This window comes from Manis javanica, chromosome 5, assembly GCF_040802235.1.
Source record: "Manis javanica isolate MJ-LG chromosome 5, MJ_LKY, whole genome shotgun sequence".
Taxonomy (NCBI): Eukaryota; Metazoa; Chordata; class Mammalia; order Pholidota; family Manidae; genus Manis; species Manis javanica.
The window spans coordinates 44,090,227-44,115,791 of record NC_133160.1 but is presented as its reverse complement, the minus strand read 5'-3'; the positions used below and the strand labels follow the sequence as shown (position 1 = coordinate 44,115,791).

The following is a 25,565-nucleotide window of genomic DNA, read 5'->3' as shown; positions in this document are numbered from 1 at the left end:
TCTCAGGGAGAGGTGGTTGGAGCCCCCAGGCCCTGCCCTCACCCGCAGTCAGCCCTAGGTCAGCCTGGGGCAGCCCTGTGCCCAGGCCTCTGAGAAAGCTGGAGGGAGCTGGTAGGAGGAGCGAGCACAGAGCCAGATCTAGAGGACAAGATCAGCTAACTAATAGGACAAGGCAGGAACATTCCCACAAACTCTCAGGAACACACATTTTAAAACACAGCTAGGCAAAAGTCCAATCTGGTGTTTCTCAGGTGGAGAAATCTTAGAAACAAATCTAGGGTCCCTAAGACGGAATGAAAATGAATGACTGCTCCTGTGGCTCAGAAGGAATCTGCAGCAAGATAGGTCTGAAGCCTTAAACTTGGCCACCACCAACCCTTTGTTTGTTTGTTTGTTTTTATTTGTTTGTTGAGTGTGGAGAGGGGAAGGCTTCTAATGGCTTGCAGGTCCAGCTATCTTCCCCTTGGCCAGATTCCAACAGCCACCTTTCCAGAGCCAGCCCGAGCACAGAGGTGGTCTCAGGCTATGGTCTCAGTCTTGGCTGTGCCCTCGCATCACCAGGGGGCTCCCAAACCACTGGTGCCTGGTGCTCAGTACTGGCTTCATCAGTGAAATGAATTATCTACAGGACAAGATCATTTCTGAACATGCAATTAAAGAGAAGAGCTCCAGTCTCCTCAGACACACTGCTCCTACAGAAAGAATTGAGGAGTAAGGGGGCAGGTGAGAATGAACCCCCACAGGGCTGGAGATGTAGCCAGGGCTTCATTTGCTCCTCGGCCATGAGGAAGAAGTGGCCATCACTGTCACAGGCCACACAGCCGCAGCCAACAGGGCGCTGGGGCATGAGGTGGCGGATGCCTGAGCTGACCCCATGCTGGTGCTCCCGGCCACCCCATTCCAGTGCCCACCACAAGTGAGCTCACTGCTCGCTCCTCTGGGGGTGCCTGCATGACAAGCCCTGGGGAAACTGTCCACATGGGGCGTGGGCTGACAGTGCTCACTTGAGGCCAACCCCCATGGGTGCTTCCCCCTCTGACCCAAAAGAGAAGCAATTCTGAGGTGTAAGGATGATTCAACAGAGGGTCTAGTCACCCAGATGCTCGGGAACAAGAGGTTAGCCCAGATCAGTGGTTTTAAGTATGCTCTGGGGGCTAAGTGGACTGAATTGTTTACTCTTCTTCTTTTAAACAGACCCATAACACATACACAGAAAAATGTTTAAGGTTTTGGATTGTGAGCCCATGTGTAGGGGTGTGAGGGGCAGCAGGGTGGAGTTCCTAAGCCACAGACCCCCAGCCTAGGGGTGATATTTAAATGGCACTAGTTTTAATATGGCACAGGTACCATCTATGGGGAGGGCCAGGGAGAGCAGAGAGGGAGGTGGGGCTTTCACTCTTGCCTCACCCTCCTTCTCAGGCCACCTGAGGCTCCAGTCCCAGTGCCCAGAGCAGGGGCACAGAGTAAACACATGGGCTTTGCAGGCCCTTGGCTGGGGTTGCAACTACTCAACTCTGCCTTTGTAGAGTAAAAGCAGCCACAGACAACACATAAATGGATGTGTGTGGCTGTGTTCCAATAAAACTTTATTTGCAAAAACCGTTGACAGACTAGATTTTGGTTGAGAGCCATAGTTAGCTGAGCCCTTGGCTTAAAGGAAAAGGGTTTAGAATTCATAATCCCTAAGCTTCTTTTAACATTTATGACTATGAACTCTCAATTATTTAACTCGACTTGGTTTTCAGTCTAATGTATCTATCAATAATATAGTCATTCCTGACCTTCAGGTATTTTTTATCCAAGGGCCAAAGGTGTTCAAATGTGCTAATGAATGCAAATACTTTGAAAAATTTAAAGTTCTTTGAAATAGACAGACCCACAAAAGGCATTTAAGAACAGACCTCATCATCCTTTACCTGTGTTTCAGGAAGATTCCAGGCACTGTTCACTGGATTAGTCTGACTGTGCTGCTTTTAAGAATAAGATTTTAAAGAATGTCTCAATAAAAAATCCTAAAGGGAAGTTGAAGCTAGAAGAAATGAATAGTGTCTGGCACTTTCTTCTCAGAGCTTGAGACTTTTAAACCCTGTTAGTGTGGAACAGAAAATCCCATACTCCCTATTTCATCCTATTTGCCTACATAGTGGCCTCTTAGGCCAGAAAATGTATTTGGAAGCCCCCTAGTTAATCCTTTGGTATGTCTCTACACAGCTATACCATTGTTGCATTGTTACTGAACAACACTAAATAACCTTAAAACAGTCTTCATAATCCCACAATGTTCTAATGTGCCTCAGAGTGGTAAAGTCCCTGTAAATGATAACATCAGTCCACCCTGCATTATATTTCTGCTAACAAGATCATGTAGTTGCAATTTATTAAGCATGCACTAGAACTGAGGTTCCAGCTCTTTTATAAAGCTTTCTTAGCTTCATGATTCCCACAGCTCTGTGAAGTGGACATCTTAATCTGCATTTTAGAGATGGTGGAAACAAGGTCCAAAGAACTTGGGAAACTCACCTGGCATTGCATAGATTGAAAGTAATGGAATTGGGATTTAGTATTAACTCTGGAATCCAAGCTCTTTCCACATTATTGTCAATGACTTCATGTATACTCAAACACTATTTTTCCTAGCAGTTTTGCATTTACAAAGAAAAGATGCAATTTGCAAACAGGCAAAACTAGGGTAATTTCTACCTCACTTATGATCCTCCAAAGGTGAAAAGAATTGAATTGTGTCACATAGAATAGGTGAGAATCATGAAGTTTAAACCAAAAACTAAACCAGCCTCAGAAGACTTAAATTTGGGTTATCATTTTTCTATAGACAGAGTATACTGCTTTTGTAATAAGATGAGCATAAAAGAAAATTGAGAAGTCTGTTTTTGCAAAAAGGAACAAGTGTGAGGGGGTGGGAAATAAAGCAGCAGAGAATACTAGGCGTTCACCAAACCTGCTTGCTCTTCCGCTAACATGTATGTCCTGGCCTGCCTTGCAGTTAGAAGTTGCCTTGTGACTGAGCCCTGCCAGTGGAATGTGAATAGGGTAATGGAATGGGTGATCATCAATGCTCCTTCCCCTTAGAGCAGAGAAGCCCAGCAACCTCAGAAACCAACTGTGAAGATGGGAAAGCCTTGGAATGGAAGGCTTCAGAATTCATGGACTGCCTCTGACAACAAGGCCACCCACAGACCAGCACTTTATATGAGAAAGAAACTTGCCCAATCTAAAGGTGTTACGGCTGATACTGTTACTCAAATTGTGAAGAATTTGATACAAATTAAAGAGCAGATCACAATGAATTTCTAACTTGTTTGACTTAAGAATATTAAGTTATTATTTGAGTAATTATGAAAATTACAACTGCAGATAGAAGTTAGTGAAAGTTATGTGAGCCAGTACAATAAAAGGTGCCTTTTAAGACTTTTTAAAGATCCTTAGTTCTTTCCTTGGTTCAAACCCAGAGATAAAACACTGAGGTGACTGAAACTTGTCATTCCTCATTGTTTGGATATATTGGATAAGTGAAATATACTATTAAAATTAATTTCACCTGTTTGTTTTTACTTTTTTAATGTAGCTACCAGCAAATATAAAATTACACCTGCGGCTTGCATTATGTTTCTATGGGGCAGTCTCCTCTAAATCATGCAAATACCAGATTTTTCTATCTAATTATCAATATGCACTGAGTATCTATGTGAGGCAGTTGGGGAGCCCTACTCTGCTTCTGACGAGCCCTGTGACCTTGGACAGGTCATTCATCCTCTCTGAATCTAATTTTTTTCATGGAAAAGATGAGAGATTTGGAGCTTTCGTGCTTTGCAGATTGCTCATGCCCAGCCCTGTGATTTTAAAGCAGCCAACCCTGAACAATGGTTTAAACTCAAAAACAGTAGGAACCCGACTCTTGCTTTGTTCATGGTCTATGGCTTGCACCAGTGTGTCCTGCTTGTCAATCTGTCCCTGGCCTCCAGTTCCTGTTCCTAGGCCATTCTATGCCCCTGTGTTGCTTCTCTCACAGAGACCTCTCTGGCTTCCATCCTCTATTATAGTTCACATCCAACTATTAGATTATGTGGTTTTCGGCCATTCCAGAAAACACCCCTGGTACATCCCCACAGGGTCAGTGCCTTACCAGCCCCTCCCTATCCTGCAGCACAGATGGGGGATAACTTCCCCTCTTCAGAGACCTGAGACCCATCTAAGCCAGGCAGAGACAGGGAGCCAAGCCCTTTATCAAAAGAAAATGCAGTGATCTCAGAGTGAAGCCCATGCCAAAGGCTATCATTTTAAATACCTTCCTTTTCCCAAGGTTTATTTGAAAGAAGCACTCTGAGGTAAAGCTCATTTCCTTAAAAAATCAAAGAGCTGAAGACCCAAAGATGGTAGATTTTTCTGGAGACAGACTACAAAGTGTGTAAATAAAATTCTGCAAAGTGTACAAATAAATATTACAAAGAATTCATTTCTGCTACAGTTGTCCACCACCACCCCCAAAATTACATTTAGCTAACTTAATTTTCCATGGATCAAATTTATTCAAAGTTAAATTTCTCTTAATAGGTCATCTGAGTAAACAGTTTCAAGTGTTATTCACCAAAAAACAGTATGTTTCCAGGCTCTAGATGAAATCAGCAGTGTCAGGCTAAGAAAATAACCTGAAAAATTCACAGAGGGCTGAAACAATAGCAGAGAAACTGGAGCCAGGAGCTCAGTCTTTTTCACACAGTTCTGGATAAAAATGACAAATTTCCACCAAAACTATGTTTTTGAGGAGCAGGAGAAGAATGCTTTTTTAATGCATAATGTACAAAGCAACATGTCTCTAAAGGGACAGCTGTCACATGAAGAGTGTCATCTCAGTGTTGGCACTGAACACAGACTGCACGGCCACCTCATAATGGGCACGCTACACCCAGGTCTTCCCCAGGGCAGGTGCTCTGGGTTGCTGGTTTTCAGAGAGAGGAAGAGGGAGGGAAAGAGATGGAGATGGAGGTGGGGAGGGAGGAGTAGGGCAGGGGTGAGGGGAGCAGGAGTAAAGGGAAAAATTGAGGTATGACATGGAATTTTGCTAATGCAAATAAGTCATGTAGGGAAATGCAGTGGGGTATCTTGGGGTAGAATTTTTATGAATCTCCATTCTTGAAATTTCTTGGAATCTTGGATTTGTGCAATGGAAGGGGTAGAAGGGATTAACTGGTAGCTGGTCTATTTCATACGTGAAGAAATGGACATTTGAGAAGCAAACCATCCCCAGACCCCAAGCAGAGAATACCAGAATAGAGCTCACCCCACCTCCCATGTCTGGATCTACTTTACTTACTTTAATGGCACCTAATGTCAAGGTTCTGAGAACACCGCTGAGCAGCCCTGTGACATCACAAGTAACACTAGATATCCTTCCTGATAAACGCCAAATTAGCTCCTGCCTATGACCCTGGCCTCATTACTCACATGGCCATGGTACACCATGGTACCCCAAATGCTCGAATACCTGTGTAAAAATAACCAAGCACAGAGGGATCCCTGGGGTACTCACTCCCAATCTGCTGACATCACAAATAGGAAGGAAGACAGTCTAGCCCCTACACTGGAAATTTTTGAGAGCAGGTACCACTCCATTCAACTAATACACAAGTTTCACTGATCACAATACAGGGCTGCTTCAACCTCCTAAGGGCAACTGGGGACCATTTTGTGAATGGGCCTTGGCTCATTATAGCTCAGTCCTCTCACCTGACAATGAGTTAGAGGCAGAGAAGATGAAAAGCATTGTTTTAGTTCTAAATCAGGAACTTTTGAGTGCTGGGGCTCTCGACCATTTTTCATAAAATTATCTGTTCTGTCAAACTGAGAAGTAGACCTCCAAAAGCATTCTGGAAAGAGCACCGAGCTGTCCTTGGCATCTTGATCACATTCTTGCAGAAACAGAGGATTCCTTAGAAGTTCTGTACTCATTACCACAACAGGACAGTCCAAGTGTGTCTGTGTTAGAAGATGGTACTTGAGCCTCTCTGCCCAGCTGGCTGCCTCTTGGACCTGGGCCACCTGAGGAAGTGGCCTCTTGGCTGAACCCCATGGGCCATAGCTACCCTTTCCTAAGAAGGGGCTGGAGAAGGCAGCCATGACTCGACTGCAACAGAGGGATAGGTGCCCCAGCAGACAGTGGGCAATTCCTGAGTGCACTCCTACTGCAAGAGCTGCCAGATACAGGCACTGGGCTGTTTATCCTTTGTCAACTTCACTATCAATTCTTACAGAAATAGTGGAAGGTCAGAATGGTTGCTTCAATTTCACAGATAAGCAGAGGCTTAGAGAACCTATTTTGCCCAAAGCTCACAGCTCCTGAGCTGGTATTCAAACCCAGGAGAACAAGACCTCAAGACCCAGGGAAGAGGTGGGGCTCTCAGATTTATGTCTGCTCTACATCCTTGGATGTTAGCCACTGAGCTGGGAGAACAGAAGATATGTCCACAGACAAATGGAAGTTCTAGGCCTGCCTGTCCATACCTATCTGCAAGGATAGAAATGTTCTACGGTCTGTGCTGTTTAATACAGGGGCCATGAGCTGCATGCAGCTATTTGGTATTTGACATGTAGCTAGAATTTTTAATGGTATTTAATTTAAATTAATTTGAATAAGTTGCTATTGAATGTCCATATTGGACAGCACAGTTAGAGATATTGTGTACCAAAATCATCCAGAAAACAGAATAGTCACAGCCACCACATGGTGGTCAAAGCGGGCTCCGGACAGGCCCTGGATGTGTTAGGATATGAACAGGACCCTTCCTGTTTCAGGCATGATCATCTTCCCTGTGGAATTTAGTCTGGAGTCAAGGGCCCCAGAAATTAAGCCCAGTTTCTGTAGTCCACAGGTAAGGAATTCAAGTATGCCTTTCCTAGGTCCTTGCTCTGGGACCAGCCAGCACAACACAGCGAGCTCTCATTCACTCCTCTGCTGCCCCCAGAAGCCTCTCCTCTCCTCCCTTTGCCTGCGTCCTCCCTGCCAACACCAGCAGGGGCTGGGTTTGTGCTCTTTTTAAAAATCTAGACATCTTTTTTTTACTTGCAAACTGAGTCATTTCCTCACTTTTCGTGGCTTTTAGTGTGCTTTATTCTTCTACACTTGTCATTCTGAGGAAGGCATTTTTTGATACAGGGAACAATGCCACTCACAGAGCGACAGCACCACCTCTCTCAACAACAGGGACAGAAACCCTCTGTCACCACTATGCCCTGTGCATGGCTGAGCCCAGCACCCTGGAGCTGCTCACCAAATCATGTTGGACTCCATTCTGCTTCATACCAAAGGTGACGGGCTCGCTAATACCGTATTTTCTGTCTTCTGACATCCCAGACACCATCCACCTATTAGCTATAGGATGGTGTAGAAAAATATTGGGCTATAAGACCACCGCAGCAAACAGGCTTCTTGGTATAGCAATTTCTGGTGATATCCCTGCCATGCCCTTTCCAGCCAGCCCTCCATAAATGCACATCTCCCAGAACATATGTGGCTGTGGCTGTGTCTGATCAGTGGGGCACTCAAAACTGGCGGTCTATTTGCATTTCTAGCTCACATGATGGCCATGAGCTACACTAACCTTTAAGAGTGATCCTTCAGAGAATTTAATAACAGCCACAGTAACCTGTGAATTCCCTAGTTTGAGGATATAGGTTATGTAGGGCTATAGGGGTTTTGGGGGTGAAGGAAGGTGGTAATCTTATTTTAATTCCTTCCAGCTCAGCTTGGGAGCTGATTGTTAAGATTCTCGGTATGGCAGGGAAGGCTACCTTTACCTGCCCTCCCAAAAGAGAACAGACACACAACTTCACAGAACACCTTCTAGACTCAAAGGTCTAAGGCTCTTTGGGCTGCAGTGAAGGTTGCTCATGTCCTCCCAGGATGACACTAAAAATGAGACCAGCCTTTGGACATGGGATCAACGTGGCTGAGCTCCTGGACCCTTAAATGGGGCACACGTGAGGTCCAAGTCTCCACCAGGCAGAACCCAGAGAGCATAGAGTTGGCAAAGTATGGCCATAGGGCTGTCCTCGTACAGTCTGTGAGCTAAGAATGGTTTTTATATTTTTTAAAGGGTTATCAAGATTTTTTTTCATAAACTATAGACATAATATATGGCCTGTAAGACAGTGAAAATATTCACCGTCTGGCCCTGGACAAGTTTGCCAACCTGTGGTCTAAACACAGGACCCCCATCTATCCAGAGGGTCCCATTTCCTGAGATTTGGTGAACTGGGTCCCTGTAATTCCAAGTCCCCTTGATTCCCTTTGTATTTGTTCTTTCTTTAAATCCAGTAATAGTAGAGATAAAATGTTCTGTATCTTTGTGAAGAAAGGCACAGATCTCAAACATAATAGCTGATAAATATTCACTACCTCCAAGAAGATAAACATCACAGGTGAGGATGTGGTTCAACCCATGTCATTACTATGCAGAAATAAGCTCCTGAGTAAAAAACAAGCCAGAGAGGATTCCAGGGATCAAAGCGAAGGTGGCCACAGAACATCCTCACCCATTCTGCTCCTTCCTCAGTTTCCCCTTTAACAGCACCCACATCCACATTTGCTATCAGGACAGAATCAGGAGTGTCGCTTACTTTGACTTACCTTTCCCCGCCTGCCCTGGGAAAAGAATACACAGGTAGAAACGCACCTGAATAGTCCCCAGGATCTCACTATCGAGTTTCTGAGACACCTGCCCTAAGCGTCTGGAAGCCCCTCTGGATTAGAACCTAGAGAGGAAACGCGACACCCACCCCCCCCCCACCCAGCTGCAGAGCCACAGCGGCCCTGCCCCCGCGCAGCCCTGCCTTACCTGGCTCGGTGCAGTTCTTGCTGCTCCGGAGTCCCGCTTCCGAAGTCAGAGTGTCGTTCACCTGCATTAACTTCCTCCCCACGGTCCACTGTCTGTCTTCCCCTATAAGGTCCATGAAGTCAAGATCTGGGGAGGGGATAAAAATGTCATAAAAAGATCACTAACAGTTGGGTTTTAGCCTTTGCCAATGCTGGGTGCCCAGTGTCATTTGATCAATCTGTTTAAATCCCCTTGGGCCTTACACTGCAGCTCACCCATCCTGCCTACAACTGCCTGATGGCTCCCTCTGGCTGCTGGAGCCTACTGGGCCTACAGAGGCAGTCCTAAGGCAATGACAGGTAGGAAGTGGTGAGCAAATACCCCACTGCCCCAAGGGGATGACTGCGAGGTGCATATTCTAAACTGGATTCCAGTCTCACTGGGATCATTCTCCAGTTGTCTACAGTGTAGCTCTCCCAATAAAACACACATTTCCAGTCACTGCTCTTCCCTGTCTTAATTCTCTGCTCCCAGTAACATACTGAGAAATGTTTACCAACCAACCCTCCAGGAGAAAAAGTCCTCGTTTGTAGCCATTGGCCAGTTTCCACAGTGTAAATATTCCCATCATGGCCAGTGCCAAGCTACCAACTTGACCTCACTGCTCATGATTTGGGAGGAGATGGGCACAGTTAGGTCCACTGAGTCAGTATGTCTTGGTCCAGCCCACCAGCATTTACCCCCTACCAGTATTTCCCTGAACCACCCCGCAAATAAACTACTTACAATTGAACACTCGCTCAGGATCTGTTTCTGGGGTGTTGCTCAAGCTAGGATGCCATCTGAGCATGCACTGACTCTAGGCCAGGGAATGCACATGACAAGATTTCAATAAATAAGAGATGAAAGTATGAAGAAGGGAAAAGTAAGTCACTAAATGTAACAGGGGATGAGCACATAGCAGTGCTGAGGTCTGGGGGGTGATGATGACTGTGGGCAGGGAAGTGCCAGGAGAAAGAACAGGGGCTGCAGGGCACATTGGAGGGGAGAATGGAGAATGCCTGTTAAGGACATGCTGAGTTTCAAGCGTCTGTGGAGCATTAAAAGGCTAGTCTGCTGCCCAGCGTAAACGTGGTGGAGATACTGCGAGGAAAGAACCGAGCACAGGGGGCACCAGGAGAGGTGTAAGCAAGCATGCAGGGGCTTGAGACCTGGATGGGTGGGGCCTCCCAGAGCAGTGGGAGAAAATTAAAGAGAAAGGGAATGGAAGAAGAAATCATGGGGGACCCAACATTCCCTCAGAGCGAGTAGAGTAAAAGATTCAGCACAGGATGATGAAAAGAGGGAAAAGAGCAAGGGCAGTGGTGCCACGGAGGGGCAGCAGAAAGAGACTTTAAAGAGGAAGAATGGCCGATGACCCTGACCACCATGGACAAATCAAATAGCCCAGAGGCAAAGAAACAGAGCTGGGCATCCAGGGTTAGCAGGGGGTGGAGAAACAGCAAGGAGGGCTCTTCCTCTCCTGGCACTGAAGAGACGTGACCCGAGGTGGTGGCTGCCTCTTGAGTGTCCAGAGTTGCTGTGGTCAGAAAGTGGATGTAAGTACAAGGAAAGGGCCTAATTCATGGGTCCGGGACCTTCAGGTCAACTTCCTCCCCACTCAGGGAGGGGCATCCCACCCAGATGCATCAGCGTAGTGTTCTGAAGTGTTCTAAAGGTCGCTGTACCCATTCCTCTATTTCCATGGTAATTTTGATTTCTCAAATGATTCACTGTCATTGAATCTGAACTTCACACCACCACTCAGGAAAGAAAGAGGGAGCAGAGAAGTTGTCTACTTTGCCCACTGCTCTCTTCCTAACACGGACTAACTACTGCCTCAGAGTGGGTGCTCAGTAAGTCTGTGTCAAAGTAATTATTCCCACTTTGAGGATGGATAAGTAAGACTGGTGGGAATTTCTGGAAATCACAGTGCTTGAAGGCATCTCACCTAAGCCAACAGGACACATATGATACCAGCAGCCCATGCACTGAGGTCTTCCTCAATCAAACGGAACCTGCTTCCAGACATAAAATTATCAAGATATCTAACTACAACTCACGTATTTTAGCCAGGACAGATCCTGGATTTATGCTCAAACAAACAAAACAAAAAAAATGTGAAATCTAAATAAAACACTAACTTTACACTCCGAAAAACAAAAACCTGCATAGTAGCCACAAAAATCAGCTTAGCCAAAATTGTGAGTAGAATAACCAAAAATAACTCAAGGTTAAAGTAAGGCATTTTTGTGCTCTGTTTAACCTGAATGGTTAATTCTGAGGACTGAGAATGGTGACAAGCAGAGAAAAAACTGCAAAAACTCTTGAAGAAACAAAAAGGTCGTGGCCTTAAAATTCTGAACAAATAGTCCTAAAATGCAAATATAACACCATATTATCATAAACAATCTAAAAGTGTGGAGGAAGACATCCTGTTTGTCTCAGGCTGGGTCTCCACAGAAGCTGTCAAGACAAGGATTGGAGCACAGGTGGTTTTTATGGGGGTTATTCCAGGAAGCTCTGTGGGGGGACAGGGAAGGAAGTCAGTCAAATAGAGGGTATGTCTCAAGTTAGTTTCCAAAATGGGCAAACTAGATCCTGACCCTTCTGGCAAGGTCTGGGAGCCAGTGTAGACATGCAGCTCAGACACCCAAGGGATGAGAGAGCTTGAGTATTTATATACCTGCTTCAGGTGTGCCATTAGTTGAAGGCTGTTCCCAGGGGACATTAATTCCCTGATACTTCCACTTTGCCTCATGGGTGTCCAAGGTGGGCTCTGGTACCCAGAAAAAGTCCTTATATAATGAGTTGCAGGTGCTAAACGTTATAAGTGCCATGGGCAGGGCACCATGGCATCCAGCAACCTGCATGAGATGTGAAGAGAGAGTCATGCTATGGATCTGTGGATCAACAGACTAGCCGTTCTGCTGTTCTCATAATCTGGGTCAAAGAAAAGTGCTTTGTGGTACCACAGTCCTAACATTCAGGAAGACTCCAAAGAATTGCAAAGAAGCAAGAGTGTCCCTTCCAATGACTTCCAAAATTCTTTCTTAGGCCAAGTTTCCATGGTCCTGTAATTCTGAGAGAAAAGCTGATACCAATTATGAGATGCAAAAATAAAGCCAGCTATTGTAGCAGAAAATTAGAGGAGTTTTTTTTACAAAATGATTCAATATCTTCAGGAATTAGAGAATTAAGGCAGCACTTCTGGATTCCAAAACCTACAAACTTTTATCTCAACAAAAATATATTTGACCACTCACCACTGATACACAACGCAGAGACCAGAGCCTGAGTGGGAGTCACTGAGCACTGAGTGTGACCATATTTACTCCATTTCGTTTTCCTCAGAAAATTCTTGATGAAGCAGTTGGTTCTGGGAGCAAATAAGTCAGGCAAAGTGATTTGTCTAAAATCAGAGCCAATCCATGGCCACATCAACCACCACTTAATAGTGATCACAGCTCCCATTTATTGTCTATTACATGTGAAGAACTTTCCACTCTTCATGTTCTATCTGTTTTAACAGTCTTATTTTGAACTAACAGCTCCATTTGCAAATAAGGAAACCAAAGCACAAAGAGGTTAAAAGACTTGCCCAGGGTCCCCCAGTAAGGAAAGAGGGGCAGAATGGGGATTTGAATCCAAGTCTGGTGACTCCAAAGACCACATTCTTGGTAGATCCTTGGAAAGGATGAAATCCATCTAGTTACATTACTAAGCTACAGTCAGATCGCCAATGGAGCCTACACTGTTAGGGGTTCCTCACCGGGTCTATTTCTGAGAAGGTTGTTCCCCCAGAAACAATTAGAAACAGTGATAAGCATGAGCATCACCCCATGAAAGTATCACAAACAAAAAATAAAATGGATCTCAACTCCCATTGGATGCATGACACCCCTCTCAGTGTGGACTTCTCTGAGACTAAGCTGGTCCCACCAGTCATGATACAGAGGGCCATACTGCTGGAATTCTGGAGGAGGGCCAAGCGAGGGCAGTGAGGAAGGCAGAAGGGATTTGGAGGACTGCCCACACTTGATTTTCTGCTGCCCTCCCCTAACCATCTCCTGGCTTTCCTGGACTTCTCTGCTACAGCAGAGGCTGCCCCACAAAGCTACACTTGAGCAATGTCAACAAAAACACTTGGCCCCTGGCCACTGCATTCTTGGCTTCTCATCTGCCAGGCCCTGGAAGTTTCATGTTGGCCTAATTAGTCAGGGGAGGGGGTCGGGGGCATGAAGAGGGAGGCAGTGGGCTCACATATCACATGTCACCAAGAGAGGCAGCATGTGTGACTGCAGGCTCCAGAAAGAGGGGACAGGAGTGGGCCGTGGTGATAGTACAGGGAGCCTGCTGCAAGGGGAAGTTCTCAACTCGACACTCAAGCCACATGCACTAAGGAAGGAAAGAAAGTTGAGGCTGGGTGCCAAGTTTCCATTACAGAGCTGTGTGCTCACCCACGGCTGTTCTCCCCACCCCTTTCTCCTCTCTCTCTGCCTTCCCCTTCCTCCCTGTGACTGGGGCTTGGAGAGCCCAAGGATTTCTGACACTGACAATGGATTTCCTTAGGGGCCCCAGTTCCATCCTGCACCCTGAGATGACACACTTTCTCCTGTGGGCACCGTTGCCCCACAGAGCTTTCCCCTCCCAGATCCTGGTCCCAGGCCCAGCGGAGAGGTGGGCTCTCTGCTCTCGGAGGGCACTCACTCCTCTGGACAGGTGGGCAGGCAGCAGGCAGGCCGCTTTGCTGTGGCAGTATCCTCACGGTGCTGCCCGGCCCTTGCTCCAGGCCCAGGGGCCTCCCAGCCCCATCTCACTCTGCACATTCACAGAGAGTTTCCACATCTCCCTGCTGTTGCTGACAGGGTTAAGCAGCCGAGCTGGGACTCAAGCCCAGATCTGACTCCAAAGCCCAGGTGTGCGTGTCCCACCTTGTTCTGGAGCTCCAGGTGCCCAGTGGGAGTGGCCTCATGGGCTCAGCAGGCTCACTTTGAGAGGTCTTGTTAACTTTCCCCTCCACGAGAGCTGGAGCACTGCATTTCTTCTTGAAAACTGGGTTGCAGAGAGCCACCATTCTGGAACACCTGGATGATCAGGGCAACAGTCCCCGCATACAGGTGAGGAAACTGAATCTTGAACACCTCATGCAACACTGAAGAAACAATGTCCAAAAACTTCAGTTTTAGAGCAAGAGACAGAGCCAATGGCTGCAGGGACTGACTGGCTCTCCAGGCTGGCTCAGCGCTCCTCACCAAGGCTATAAATACCCCACCCTGCAGTTTACACAGCTGTCTCCACTCTGTGCACCCCGGGTCTTCACCCCAGGGTTGAAGGTCAGGTTTGCATTAGCCCACAGCCAGTGGACCGCCTTCGGCAGACTCTGTGAGCTGAGTGAAACTGCCCCCCAGCCCTGCTTTCCACGTGGCCTCCTTCCTGACCCCACCCCAGAGTCTCACCCTCTGTGGGTGTCAGAGGAGAGCAGCAAAGGCACTGGCTTTCTGTGTGTGGATTTTCAGCGGGTTTTTCTGCAGAAAGAAGAGTGTGTCTCTGCATTGTTCTTGGTCCTTGGAAAGGGACATAAACCATGGAGAGCTTGTGAGCTCTCCAAAACCAGGAAAGGAAGAAGCCAGGGGCTGAATGGGCTGTGCACTGGTTCCCCTCATTACCTCAAAGCTTCCAGAAAGACAGAGAAGAGCAGACCCAGAGAAGTGGGAGCTGGGGGAGGTTCCAGACTCCCTTCAAACTTCTCTCTCGAACCATTTACACACCTGGTCCAATGGTGGAGAGCCCAGTGGTGAAGTCAGGTTCTCCTTCTCATGCACCGTGACTAGGCTAAGGCAGTCACCCACAGCAGCAGCACCTTGCTCACTGAGCTTACCCCTTAGCCCAGTATCAGGCATAATACCTCCACTGCAGGAGGAAAACTCAGTTCACGGTGAGGTTTTTTGGTCCCTCCAATGAGCTTCTGATTCACTCAGAGCAGAAGAGGGACACAGCCACTCTGGGCCACCTGCCTCAAGAGGTGGGCACTGCACCGATACCCTGTCCTCTGGAGGTGCCTGCACAGAGTGGGTGGTCGGCCGCAGCACGGGCATCTCCTAGGGGCTCATTACAAATGCAGATCCCAGGCCAGGTGGGTCCAGAATGTGCACGGGGCATGCTGGGGTCTGTGCTGCTGGCCTCAAGGCACAGTCCTCCCTGTGCACATGCAAACAGAGACTACCAGGCAGCAGGATGGTCCACAGCTTGGCTCAGGGGAGCAGGGCAAGCAGAGGCCCTGGGTGAGAAAGGAGAGCAGAGAGCTCACAGCAGGCTGCTGGGGCTCCAGGCTGTGCCATGGGGTGTGTGGTGTTCAGTGGCGTCTTGCATCTGGGGAGACCGCAGACTCCCATTATATGCCCCATGCATACGCACCCACAGGAGGGGTCAGGAGAGGCCCTGCTCTGGCTCCCTCTCTCCTCCCTGCCTACAAGCACCTACCACTGCGCAGCCCACACACCCACCCCAGGCCTGCAAGCACTGGCTGAGCCTCTGCAAGAGTAGCTCTGGGAACAAAAGCCTGCCCAAAGCCCCCAGCTCAAAGTGAGCCAAGAGTGGGAACCGGCCCCAAAGGCAGATTCTGGGTGTTAGACAAAACAAGGCAGGTCTGGCTGTGAGACTCTGAGGCAAAGGTGGCGGAGCCCAGACAGCCCCTGCTGCTTCCAGAAGGAAGCCCTTCCTCCAGGCAGCTGTCCCTGACCTTCCAGGCCCTCCTCATCACAAGACCCCAGAGGAGGAGCAGTTCTTCAGAACACAGTACGGACAGAATCACAACCTGACCGTCTACTGCGCCTCCCAGGTCCCCACCAGTTTGTAAGCTCCAGGAGGCCCCAGGCTGCTTGTGTTTTTCTTCTCGCTGTGTCTCCCTGGCCTGAAACTCAGTGGATGCTCGACAGGCAGAGTGTCATGGTGTTTCACTGAAGCCACCACCTGGGAAGGACTGGGGAGTAGACACCAAATCCCTAGGATCCCCAGGTGGTCCTATATCATTCCTCAGGCTCACGCCCCTTGATAGGGGGTTAAGTTTAATGATAGGCCCCAGAATTTTAGTGGCACACCCAAACCAGAGTCTAGGCTTTCGGGGTTCCTGGATAAAACTGTCTGCATCGGAGCCTTGCCACTTGCAGCATGATCCCTGCACTGGTTGTGTGAGCAGCACCCGGGAGCTCGTTATAAACGCAGAGTCTGGGGCCCCCCCTCAGGCCCACAGCATGAGACTCTGTGTCTACACAGGTGACTCACATTCACACTGAAGTCTGAGAAGCTCTGCTGCCCCATGTTTACTGTTTATTCTTAATTCACTCACAGACATTGTTATGTGTGCTTCAAAGTTCCCAGTACCCTGCTCAGCTTGATCTTTCCATCTCTGAAGTCTGAAATGCAGGGACCCCTCAGCATCCTCAGGGACTGGAGAGGCCCCTTGCTGAGCAGCACATGAAGCCCCAGCCCAAGACCAATGCTTTGGCCTCTAAGTGCTGTCTGGCTGCCCTGACACTCCTCCTCCCCTATCTGCCTCACCAGCTCCTTTGTCAAGTTCCTTTGAAAGGCTTGAGAAGGTCAGGTCCCAGCAGCCTGCTTGCAGACTCTTTTAGGAGCAGCTCCATCTTTCTTCATGGCCCTACTAAAGAAAACAAATGGGTTTGTTCCCAGGACCCAGAAGCTGGGCTCATGGTCACAGGAAGTCATCATTTTGGACATTCGGTGCCAGATCTGTCACTAACTTCAGGCTGCTGGAGAAACTGAATCACTTTATCTCAGGGGCTGTATCTGAGAATTGAAAGGCATGAATGATCTGAACTTTAAGGTCCCTTGAGCTTGGACTTTTAAATCTAGGGTATTCATCTGACCAGAGGCTGGTAGAGTCCCCTGGGATGTGTGTCCCCATCCTTCAGACTCATGCATTCCAGGAGGATGGGCTCCATGACACATTGAAGAGTGGGAAGAAAAGTTGAGAACCTTCTCATCTGTACTACATACCAATCTAAAAATAAGAAAAACATGCATTTATTTACTATTTAAAATCCAGGTTGACAGGAGCCCCCATAGTGAGTCCATGTACCAGCACACTGAATAACAAACGTAAGGGCCCAACAGGGGCCTGACAGAAGAGTTCAGAATGGACACGGAGCAGTTCCTAGCTCACTCACTCTCAGAGTGTCCACCACGGTGCCCCTGACATGTGCTCAGCTGAGCAGACTCGAGGGTATTATTTGAAACAGTAGAATCTTTGCACTATTTGAAATGAGATGAGGGCATGATCATGAAATCTTTTTATACCGTATACTGATGTCCACTGATTACCTTTCGGCAAATGATTTTTTTTTTAACTCTAGAGCTTAAAGATGAATTATATGTTTCTCTCTTATAACTACACAAATACACCAACCTTTTATAAGAAGACATGTGGCCACCAGCTAAGTATTCATCTAGCAGATATTTTCAGAAAAAAAGACACACGGACACATGCTCTTCAAAGGTGACATTTTAACAACCGGGTGAAAAAATATCTACTTTGCTAAAGAAATTTGTTCTATTTGAAAGCAAATATCAAGAAACTGTTTCCCCACCACCACCACCAGAATGGTAAAAATCAGCAGAGTCTAAAATAGTCATATTTTCCATCTCAAAACTTGGAAGCAGAATAATAACATCTAATTAAACACTTCCCACACAAAGCATTTCAATGGGTTTTGACCCATTTATTAAAAATACGAAAATATAACACCTCCTGAAAAGTTGCAAGATTAATCAATTGAAACCAGGAGAAATAGGAAGATGGGAACAAAAGTCTTTGTATAACTGGTGAATAAAACTCAAAAGTAACATCTTGATTGAGTTGGTACAGCCCACTATGATGCTTTTTTTTCCATCTGGATTTATGTATAATGGCGAATTATCTATTTCACGTAGGACATCCATTAAACACCAATATTAAACTGAACTTCAAATTCATTAAAGGAAATAGACCTTCAATGAGCTGTATTTCAAAGTATGGAACTAATATTTTCAAAAATGATTGAAGGATATTCAATCATGTCCTCAATAAAATCATATTAATAGAGCAAAATAATATTTATAATTATAATACCTTAGTGAAACTGACATGTCTTATTCTAGTAACAAATAATTATTTTTAAATGGTTTATTTCATCTTCATTTTCTTCACCTGAAATCTATGTTTCTTGGTATATAAAAATCAGGGATGAATTCAGATTTTGTGGGATCTAAAGTTTATATAATGTTGGAGTCCCTCTTTATAGCAGAGAAGTTTGCAAATACAAAATTAGGTACAAGGCTGAAGTATAAATGCATACACAGTATGTATTACAGTATAAATTATAACAATTTCTAAATACATATCCATTCATAAGAAATTTTGGAGATCACAGCTTCAGATGACATATTTCATTCCAGCCACACATGTATGTTTCTTATTTGCTCCATTAGACTGGGAAGTACCTGAAGGCAGCAATTTTTTCATATTGGTCCCCAGTACCTACACAGAAGAGGGATTCAGTAAATTCCCATTGGGATTTTTTTTTTAACTGCACTGGAGTTTGGTACCCACACCTCTGTTCTCCCAGCATCCCTTTCCCCTAATTTGATCTACTTTCATTTGGGGAGTGATGACCCCTACCGAGTCATCCTGATCTGGGTAGAACGCCACTCACCAAAGGCCTGGCCGATCAGAGCCCCACACCCTGCAGGCTGTGATGATCGGTTCTGAGATGTGCCCATAATTGAGCCAAGCCAATCAAAGCAGAGCTCCCCGGAGACAGACTCCCCCTCTCTCTCACACTGTGCTTGAACCTGAAGAGCATGGAGGTTTGGGGTTGAAGAATGCAGCCAGCACACAAAGGTGAGGATTGCCAAAATAAGAGCCAATACAAGCCCAGGTCCTGAGCACAACACTTTTCAGCCCCTGAATACCGGAAGCCAGACTAATCATGAACTTTTCATGACATGTTGCGACGCATTCCCCTTTTAGCCTGAGCCAGTTCCTCTAGTAACTGACTCTTCAGTGCTACACGCTCACGTTTTATCCCATTCATGGAAAGTCTGGTGGACTCCAAAACAGAAACCCAGTCAGGCTCTTCCCCAAACCTCTCTGCCTTCATCCTCATTGTGTCCACTGAGTGCCCTGCCCAGCAGAGAGCTCTTTGTTTGCTCTACATAAAGGTCCCTCATCCTGTCATGAACACAGAGTCTCCCAATGCTTCTGTGATTCAAAGCAATGAAGCTATGGGAGCACCAGGAAAGTTGTGTGGGAATTAAGGCAGCTAAGGAGTTCAAGTACAGGCTGCAAGGAGTGGATGCTGGCCACTGATGGTGGAAAGGGACAGCCTATGCACAGTTCTCCAAACACCCTGCCAGCCTGGGCCAGGGGACAGCCAGAGGCTGATCCAGTCAAACAAGCAAAGGCAGCAAACGTCATCGTGAAACTGCCATAATGCTTCAGATCGCAAAGCAGGGTTTGCCCCTTTGGCAGGTGTCCCTGTTTGGGTTTCACGAATACCAAGTATGAGACAAAGACCTGGGTGCACTTACTTATCCTGAGGAGGATGGCAGGAAGGAGGCAGGGAGGGAATGTGGAAAGCAGGAGAGAGAAAGAGAAACAGAACATGTGAGGGTGCACTGTGGAAGCTGCTTCCACTGGTGAGCACAGCACAATCCCAGTGGAGGCCAGGAGTGCACCCAGGATGCCTCCCTAAACTTCCCACCTGAAGGATGAGGGCTGTGACTCTTGGCACTCACTGGGTTGCCACAGGGGCATGAACTCCCCCAAATTCTGGGCTGCATTTTTGAATGGGCCAAGCCAGCTCCCATCTTCCTGGGCCAGGAAGCAGAAAGACACATGGGCCATGCTTGAGGAGACACCATCATTGCAATGGGGATCTGACGTGAGCCTGCAGCTGCGGCTGGATCCTGAGGAGGTGAGGGGGTATCACATCTTGGAAACATTGTCTCTTGAAGCAAGTGGGAAGATGTGATTGGTCCAGAACCATGGACACATAGATTTTCTAATAATATTTTCCTCCTCTCTTCTCTCCCCTCACTAAGGAACCTGACGCCAGAATTAAAATATCCTCTTGATGCTTCCCAACGAGAAGGATGGGACTGAAGAGCGGTCCGGCAGCGTGGTCCAATTAGACTCAAAGACACTTTGTTCTTCTCTTTCTGACTCTGGCCCACCACTTGCACCTTTGCAGGTTGGAAACTTAATCCAGCCATCAGAGAGTAACAAGGTTGAGTGGAAGGAAAGATGGGATTCAGGCCTCTAGAGTTTCAGTCCTGAGTCCAAGAGCCACTAACAGGAAGGGCAGACAGGAGAGGGCACAGTTCCTCACCTGTGCCAGAGAGCAACTGTCCCCCACCACCACCCACAAGGAAGCCCTCCAAGTGCATTCCTGCTGATTCAGAATTTGCTAAGGAATCAGGCTTTTGCTTATTTTCTAGAGTCCTAACAGGAGTAGACTTCAGTAACTCCCCCATGAAGCACTCATTGAAAAGGGCCACCAATATTCAGAGGCCCCACTACATGCCTCTAGCCCAAGGCTCCTGGTCCCACTCAGGTCAGTCTGCTCCTTGCATGCCTGTCTGCACCCATCCCTCTAGCTCACATACTGCCTTCAAAGGAAGACACATCAGGCCACTCCTCTGAATTCTGACAGAGACTCATTGATCACAGCCACCCCCCACCAAGATCAGGAAGTCCTCTGACAGGGAGCCAGAAAGAAAAGAGAAAAGTGAAAGACCTTTTCTATTATTTCTGTGAAGGAAGTAGGAAATAAGGGAGAGGTCAGCAAAAGGACACACACACACACACACACACACACACACAGGCTGAGAAGGGGTGATGGAGCAAGGAAATACAGGAGCATGTCCGTCTCTTCTGGAACTGCATACAAGCTGCTCGGTGGTAGAAAGATGGTGGATGACAGGGTGAATGGGCCACAGACACAGTGGGTCAGATTAGTCAATGTCCCTTGTAGATATGGACACTGTGGCCTTAGTCTCAAGACCCTTCCACTCTTTCCTATTGCGTAGCAGCAGGAAGTTATGGAGAAGGATTAGCTTGACCTCACTTCAACTTCAGGAATCAGCCATTATTTTAACATGGCCAAAAGAATCCGGTCAGGAGTGGCAAGTGGCTCTATGGGTCAGTGAGATAAGAGTTGCCCAAAGTGGCCTGATACAGGTCAGTGAGACATGAGGAGAGGTTTTTCTGGAAGCTTCTGGGAAGAAAGTCCTCTCACTCCATAGAAAGAGCAGCTGATACTGTATTTCTCTTCTTCTGTATGAAGAGGTGATGCCTGGAACCACTGTAGCCATTTTGCCACCGTGGGGGAAGCTGGCCATGGGATGAAGTTCACATAAGGAAGGGAAGTAAAGGAGAGAAGGGAACTGGGTCCCTGATGACATCACTGGCCCACGGAGCATACCAGCATACTTTGCAGAAAAACCCTCCAATAATTCCCCAGTGCATCAGGCATTCTGAATTGTTTTCTCTTTTTGACAGCATGAAGTGTCCTGACTAATGTATCAGATTAAACCTTTTGTTACAAGTATCATCATCAGATACATCAGACTTTGCTTCAAATTATTGTTCTGCACCTTCTATTCTGTGACCTTAATGACCGGGTGAACCTCTTCCTAGAAACTGGCCCTACACACAGTGAACTCTTCCACACATTACATTAGCCATCTGTACACAAAGTTTTTTAATAGAGGTGGTGAAAGTTTCTCACAAAGTCCTCATCCTCTTGTCAAGGATCCACCATCCATCAGGTCAAATGACCGGCACTCTGGAGCATGAGCAATGGCACTCTTCATGTTGTCATTCACTCCCTTGTTTCCCATCATAGCAGCCTAATAGGAGGCTCGAGTGTCCCTGAGTCCTAAACAGCAGCAGACAAGGAGGATGGAAAAGGAAGAGGAGTCCCTGGAATAAACTTCCATCTCTCTAGGAGGAGTCCCTGCCTCAGAAAAGTTCAGAGAAGTCACTGAAGGTACTATGAACTCTATGAGGAGCCTGATGCATGTGTTGAACTAAGAATGGGTTTGAGGTTCTGAAGTGCTGTAGAAAGCCTTTGCAGGGCCACCGTGATGTGCTCTCCAATCAGAAACACATGGCATCTGTGACTGGGGCTGACCATTCTCTCTGATGACAGGCATGACATGTCACTACTGACAGATGACACGTGGGAAGTCACTGAGCATGAGGGTCTGTCCATCCATGCCAGAGGCAGTCACCTAACAGGAGGGCAGAGCTTCAATACCGTGTCCTGTATGGCAAGGATGCCCAGAGGCCTTCTCCAAAGGGCTGCAGGGGATGCACTCTTGTAGCTTCAGTCTTTCATGGGAAGCGATAAACCAGAAAATTCTCATTTGCCGAGGCAAGTGCAGCAGCTCTTGCCACAGATGCATGCAGGGCATGCTCAGGCTGTGATCTGAGAAACTTTTTATCTCTGGCTCTTCTTACTTAACTTTATAGTAACTACCAGTCTTGTTACTACTGTTTCTAAATACAATACAAATGTACCTTCAGCAATATAATAAATGGACCTGCTGTGAGCATTTTAACAACACCCCCATCACAGTGCTGGGCACTGTTCAAAGGTCTATGTGCACCTGTATTCACATATTTGCCACCATGTGTGGCCCACCTCATGCCAGGCATTGTCTGGGGTACTTTGACTGCATCTTGATACCTCATTTAATCTTACAACAGCCTTGTGAGGTGGGTGTTGTTATTCCCATTTCCCAAATGAGAAGACAAGAGCTTGGAATCCAGGCCAGCCATTTGTCAAAGATAACAAGCTGCGTGTCCAGGCCCTGACTTGGACTAGACTAGAGGGAGTGCTTGTCCAAGGTCAGCTTTGGGACTGTCCTGGCAGAATAGAGGTGATCCCCTCAGGCACAGAGGCTTTGCAGCAGTGTAGCCTGGTCTGCCCTGCCCCCCAGCTCCCACCCCAGGAAGCTGGCCTTCACCTTCACCTGCCTCCAACTTAGGGCGCCTGGATCCTCACCTCAGCTCCACTAGGATGCTGTTTTGCATAGTCTTCCACTGCTCATTTCCAGCAGAGACACAGGAAGGGCAGGGCTGTTTTTTTTTTAAAGGAAATCATGAATCATTAAGAGTTTGCAATGGCAAAAAAAAAAAATGTTGCAAATATGGCCAAATGACAATGGTAGAGGTGAAGTCGTGAGTATCTGACTGTTCACTGTACAGATCTTTCCATGTTTCTTTAAGGTTGAACATTTTCATAAAAAATACTAGGGGGAGATAAAGTTGCAGAAGGTCCCAGAGGTACATGAATTAATAACATCCCCCTTAGACTATCCAAGAGTGATAAAAAAAAAAATTATTGCAATGTGGCCGAGACCCATGTGCACAAGGAGCTCCTCCAGATGGGGCTGTCCCTGTGGCTGCTGTGCAGCCACAACACCTCAGTTCCAAAACACGGTGGGGTGCTGCCCCTAGCAGTGCCCTGCTTCCAAGACCGTATCTACTAGGCCTGAAAGGCTCTGGTGACCACACTGCCACCATCAGAGTGGCGTGGTACCTTTGGTGTGGTCCAGTGCATGACAAAAACCCATCACTGAGAGGAGAATCTCCTGACGGCGTGCAGTGGGTGGAAGCAGCCCATTCCAGAACCCGCTCTCGTAAATGCCAAGACTCCATTCCTGACACATCCACGTGTCAGAGGCAGGTCACCCCAGTGCCTTGCTGCCTCGCCAGCCGCACACGTTTCATTTCCTCTTCCAGAACCACAGGCTGACTTATCTTCTCATCAGAGGGCTTTGGAGGGCTTCCCCTCAGTAGCAAAGCTGTATCAGCAAAAAGTCCTCTCCTGGGAGACCCATGAAATAACTTGGCTCAGAGACAAATTATCTTTAAGCAGCTGTATTTGCGGTCTCTTCTCCGAATATCACCATTACCAGAAAACCTACCTGACTCTAATTTCATTGTGAAGCAGGCCCTGTCCCTGAGCTAATGCTGAAATGGAAATGTTCTGGTAAAATGGCGTGTTTCTTTGCCAGGACACAAATCACTCTGATTTCTATAGACATTGGCCTTTGTTGAACCCTTGAAAAACCTCTGTGTCTCCCTGTTCCTCTCTGGTGATTTCTGGAAAGCTCATACTTAGAGGAAAAACTACAGGAAAGCATTCACTCTTAACATCTTCCTCATCATTACTGTTTCTGTTACTATTTCTCTGTGAATACAATTATTCCAAAAGCAGCCCAGGAACTAAAGACATTTGCCTTGCTCCCTGGAGGAACATTAAAAGTGGCTCTTACTGCAAGCTCTTGCCTCCCCATGTCCTTGCCCAAACTTTGAAATGAGCGCAAAGTGCTCACCACACAGGAAACAGCCCTTCAAGAGATGTGGGATGACAGTTGGTGAGAGCAAGTGTGACAGGGGCACCAGCCCCCAGGAGCTGGCAGCTGGGCCTCCCCAGGACTGGGAACACTGCACCAGTTGTTTAATTGAAACCAGGTAAAAAGTGAGGTGAAGGAATTTAGGGGCAATTTGCCAAATGAGGATTTACCCAAATGCAGGTATGGAAGACCACAGGGATTGCCAAGGGCCTGTGGCCCCGGGGCTTGGAGGCTCTCCCAGCCTCAAGAAGCCAGTTGAAGGAGTGAAGGAGAAAGACCCACCTCACAGTAGAAACACAAGCCATGTCCAGGGACCGGTTTTTTATGCACTCTGATACCTCCAGTTCTTGCAGGAGGCAGATCTGTCCACACAGAGATATACCTGGGACTTTGGCATTTCCCCTCAGTATCCAGCAGAAGGCAGGTAAGAGAACGGGAAGTTGATGAACAATTCCTATAGGAAGATGCCTGCCAAGATCACCTTCAGCCCACCTCAGAGGTGAGACTGGTGGCCAAGGTTCGTGTTTTGTTGTTGAATCTTTTGGGGAATAAAAGACACTCTTGTGGTCTCTGGCTGAGCCATAACAACATGAGAAATCCAGGCACACAAGCTTCTGTTAAGCCCTTTTGCCAGTCTGGGATTTACTGCCTGTTCCTCTGTGCCGCAGTGGTCCTGGTGCCAACTTTCCAAGTGGAGGATGGATTGAGGAAACTGTTGCTCAGACTCAGATTGTATATTTTAAAACAGTCCTGTCCACAGTTACAGATGGCTGTGAGTGGCTCTTGGGGACAGGAGAAAGTGACAGTCCCAGCTCTTGGCTCATCTTAACTGACTCTGTGCCTCCTTCCAGAATTCCCTTTAAAACCCTGTTTTCACAAGTGATTTTTAAAAAGGCCCAAATGAACTTCTTTTCAAGTTGAGGTTTAACCATGGTACCAGAAGATGAATGATCAGAAGCCCAAACCTAGGGATCGCTTGGTGGGAGAATATAATTTTGGAACCAGGAAAGTCCTTCAAGGATGTACATCACAGAGAGTCCAACAGAAATATACTGCGAGCCATGGATGCAGTTTCAGCTTCTTACAGATGTATTGAACAAGTAAAAGGCAACAGGTAAAATTAATTTTAATAATATATTTCACTTAACCCAGTATATCCAAACTATTATTCTATCATCATATAATAAATATGAAAACTGTTCCTATCACCTTTATTGAGACGGAACTTACATCCTACAAAACTCACCCATCTAAAGTATACAAGTAAAT

General features: G+C 47.0%; 1 protein-coding gene across 1 annotated transcript in view; it reads right to left on the bottom strand.

The window, feature by feature from the left end:
- Positions 1–25,565, bottom strand: part of SLC24A3 (solute carrier family 24 member 3) — a 444,494-nt gene that overhangs the window by 377,376 nt on the left and 41,553 nt on the right. The window contains exon 2 of the mRNA XM_017666356.3: positions 8,850–8,975. Within this exon, the coding sequence (XP_017521845.3) occupies positions 8,850–8,975 (126 nt within the window). The remainder of the gene's footprint in view (positions 1–8,849; positions 8,976–25,565) is intronic.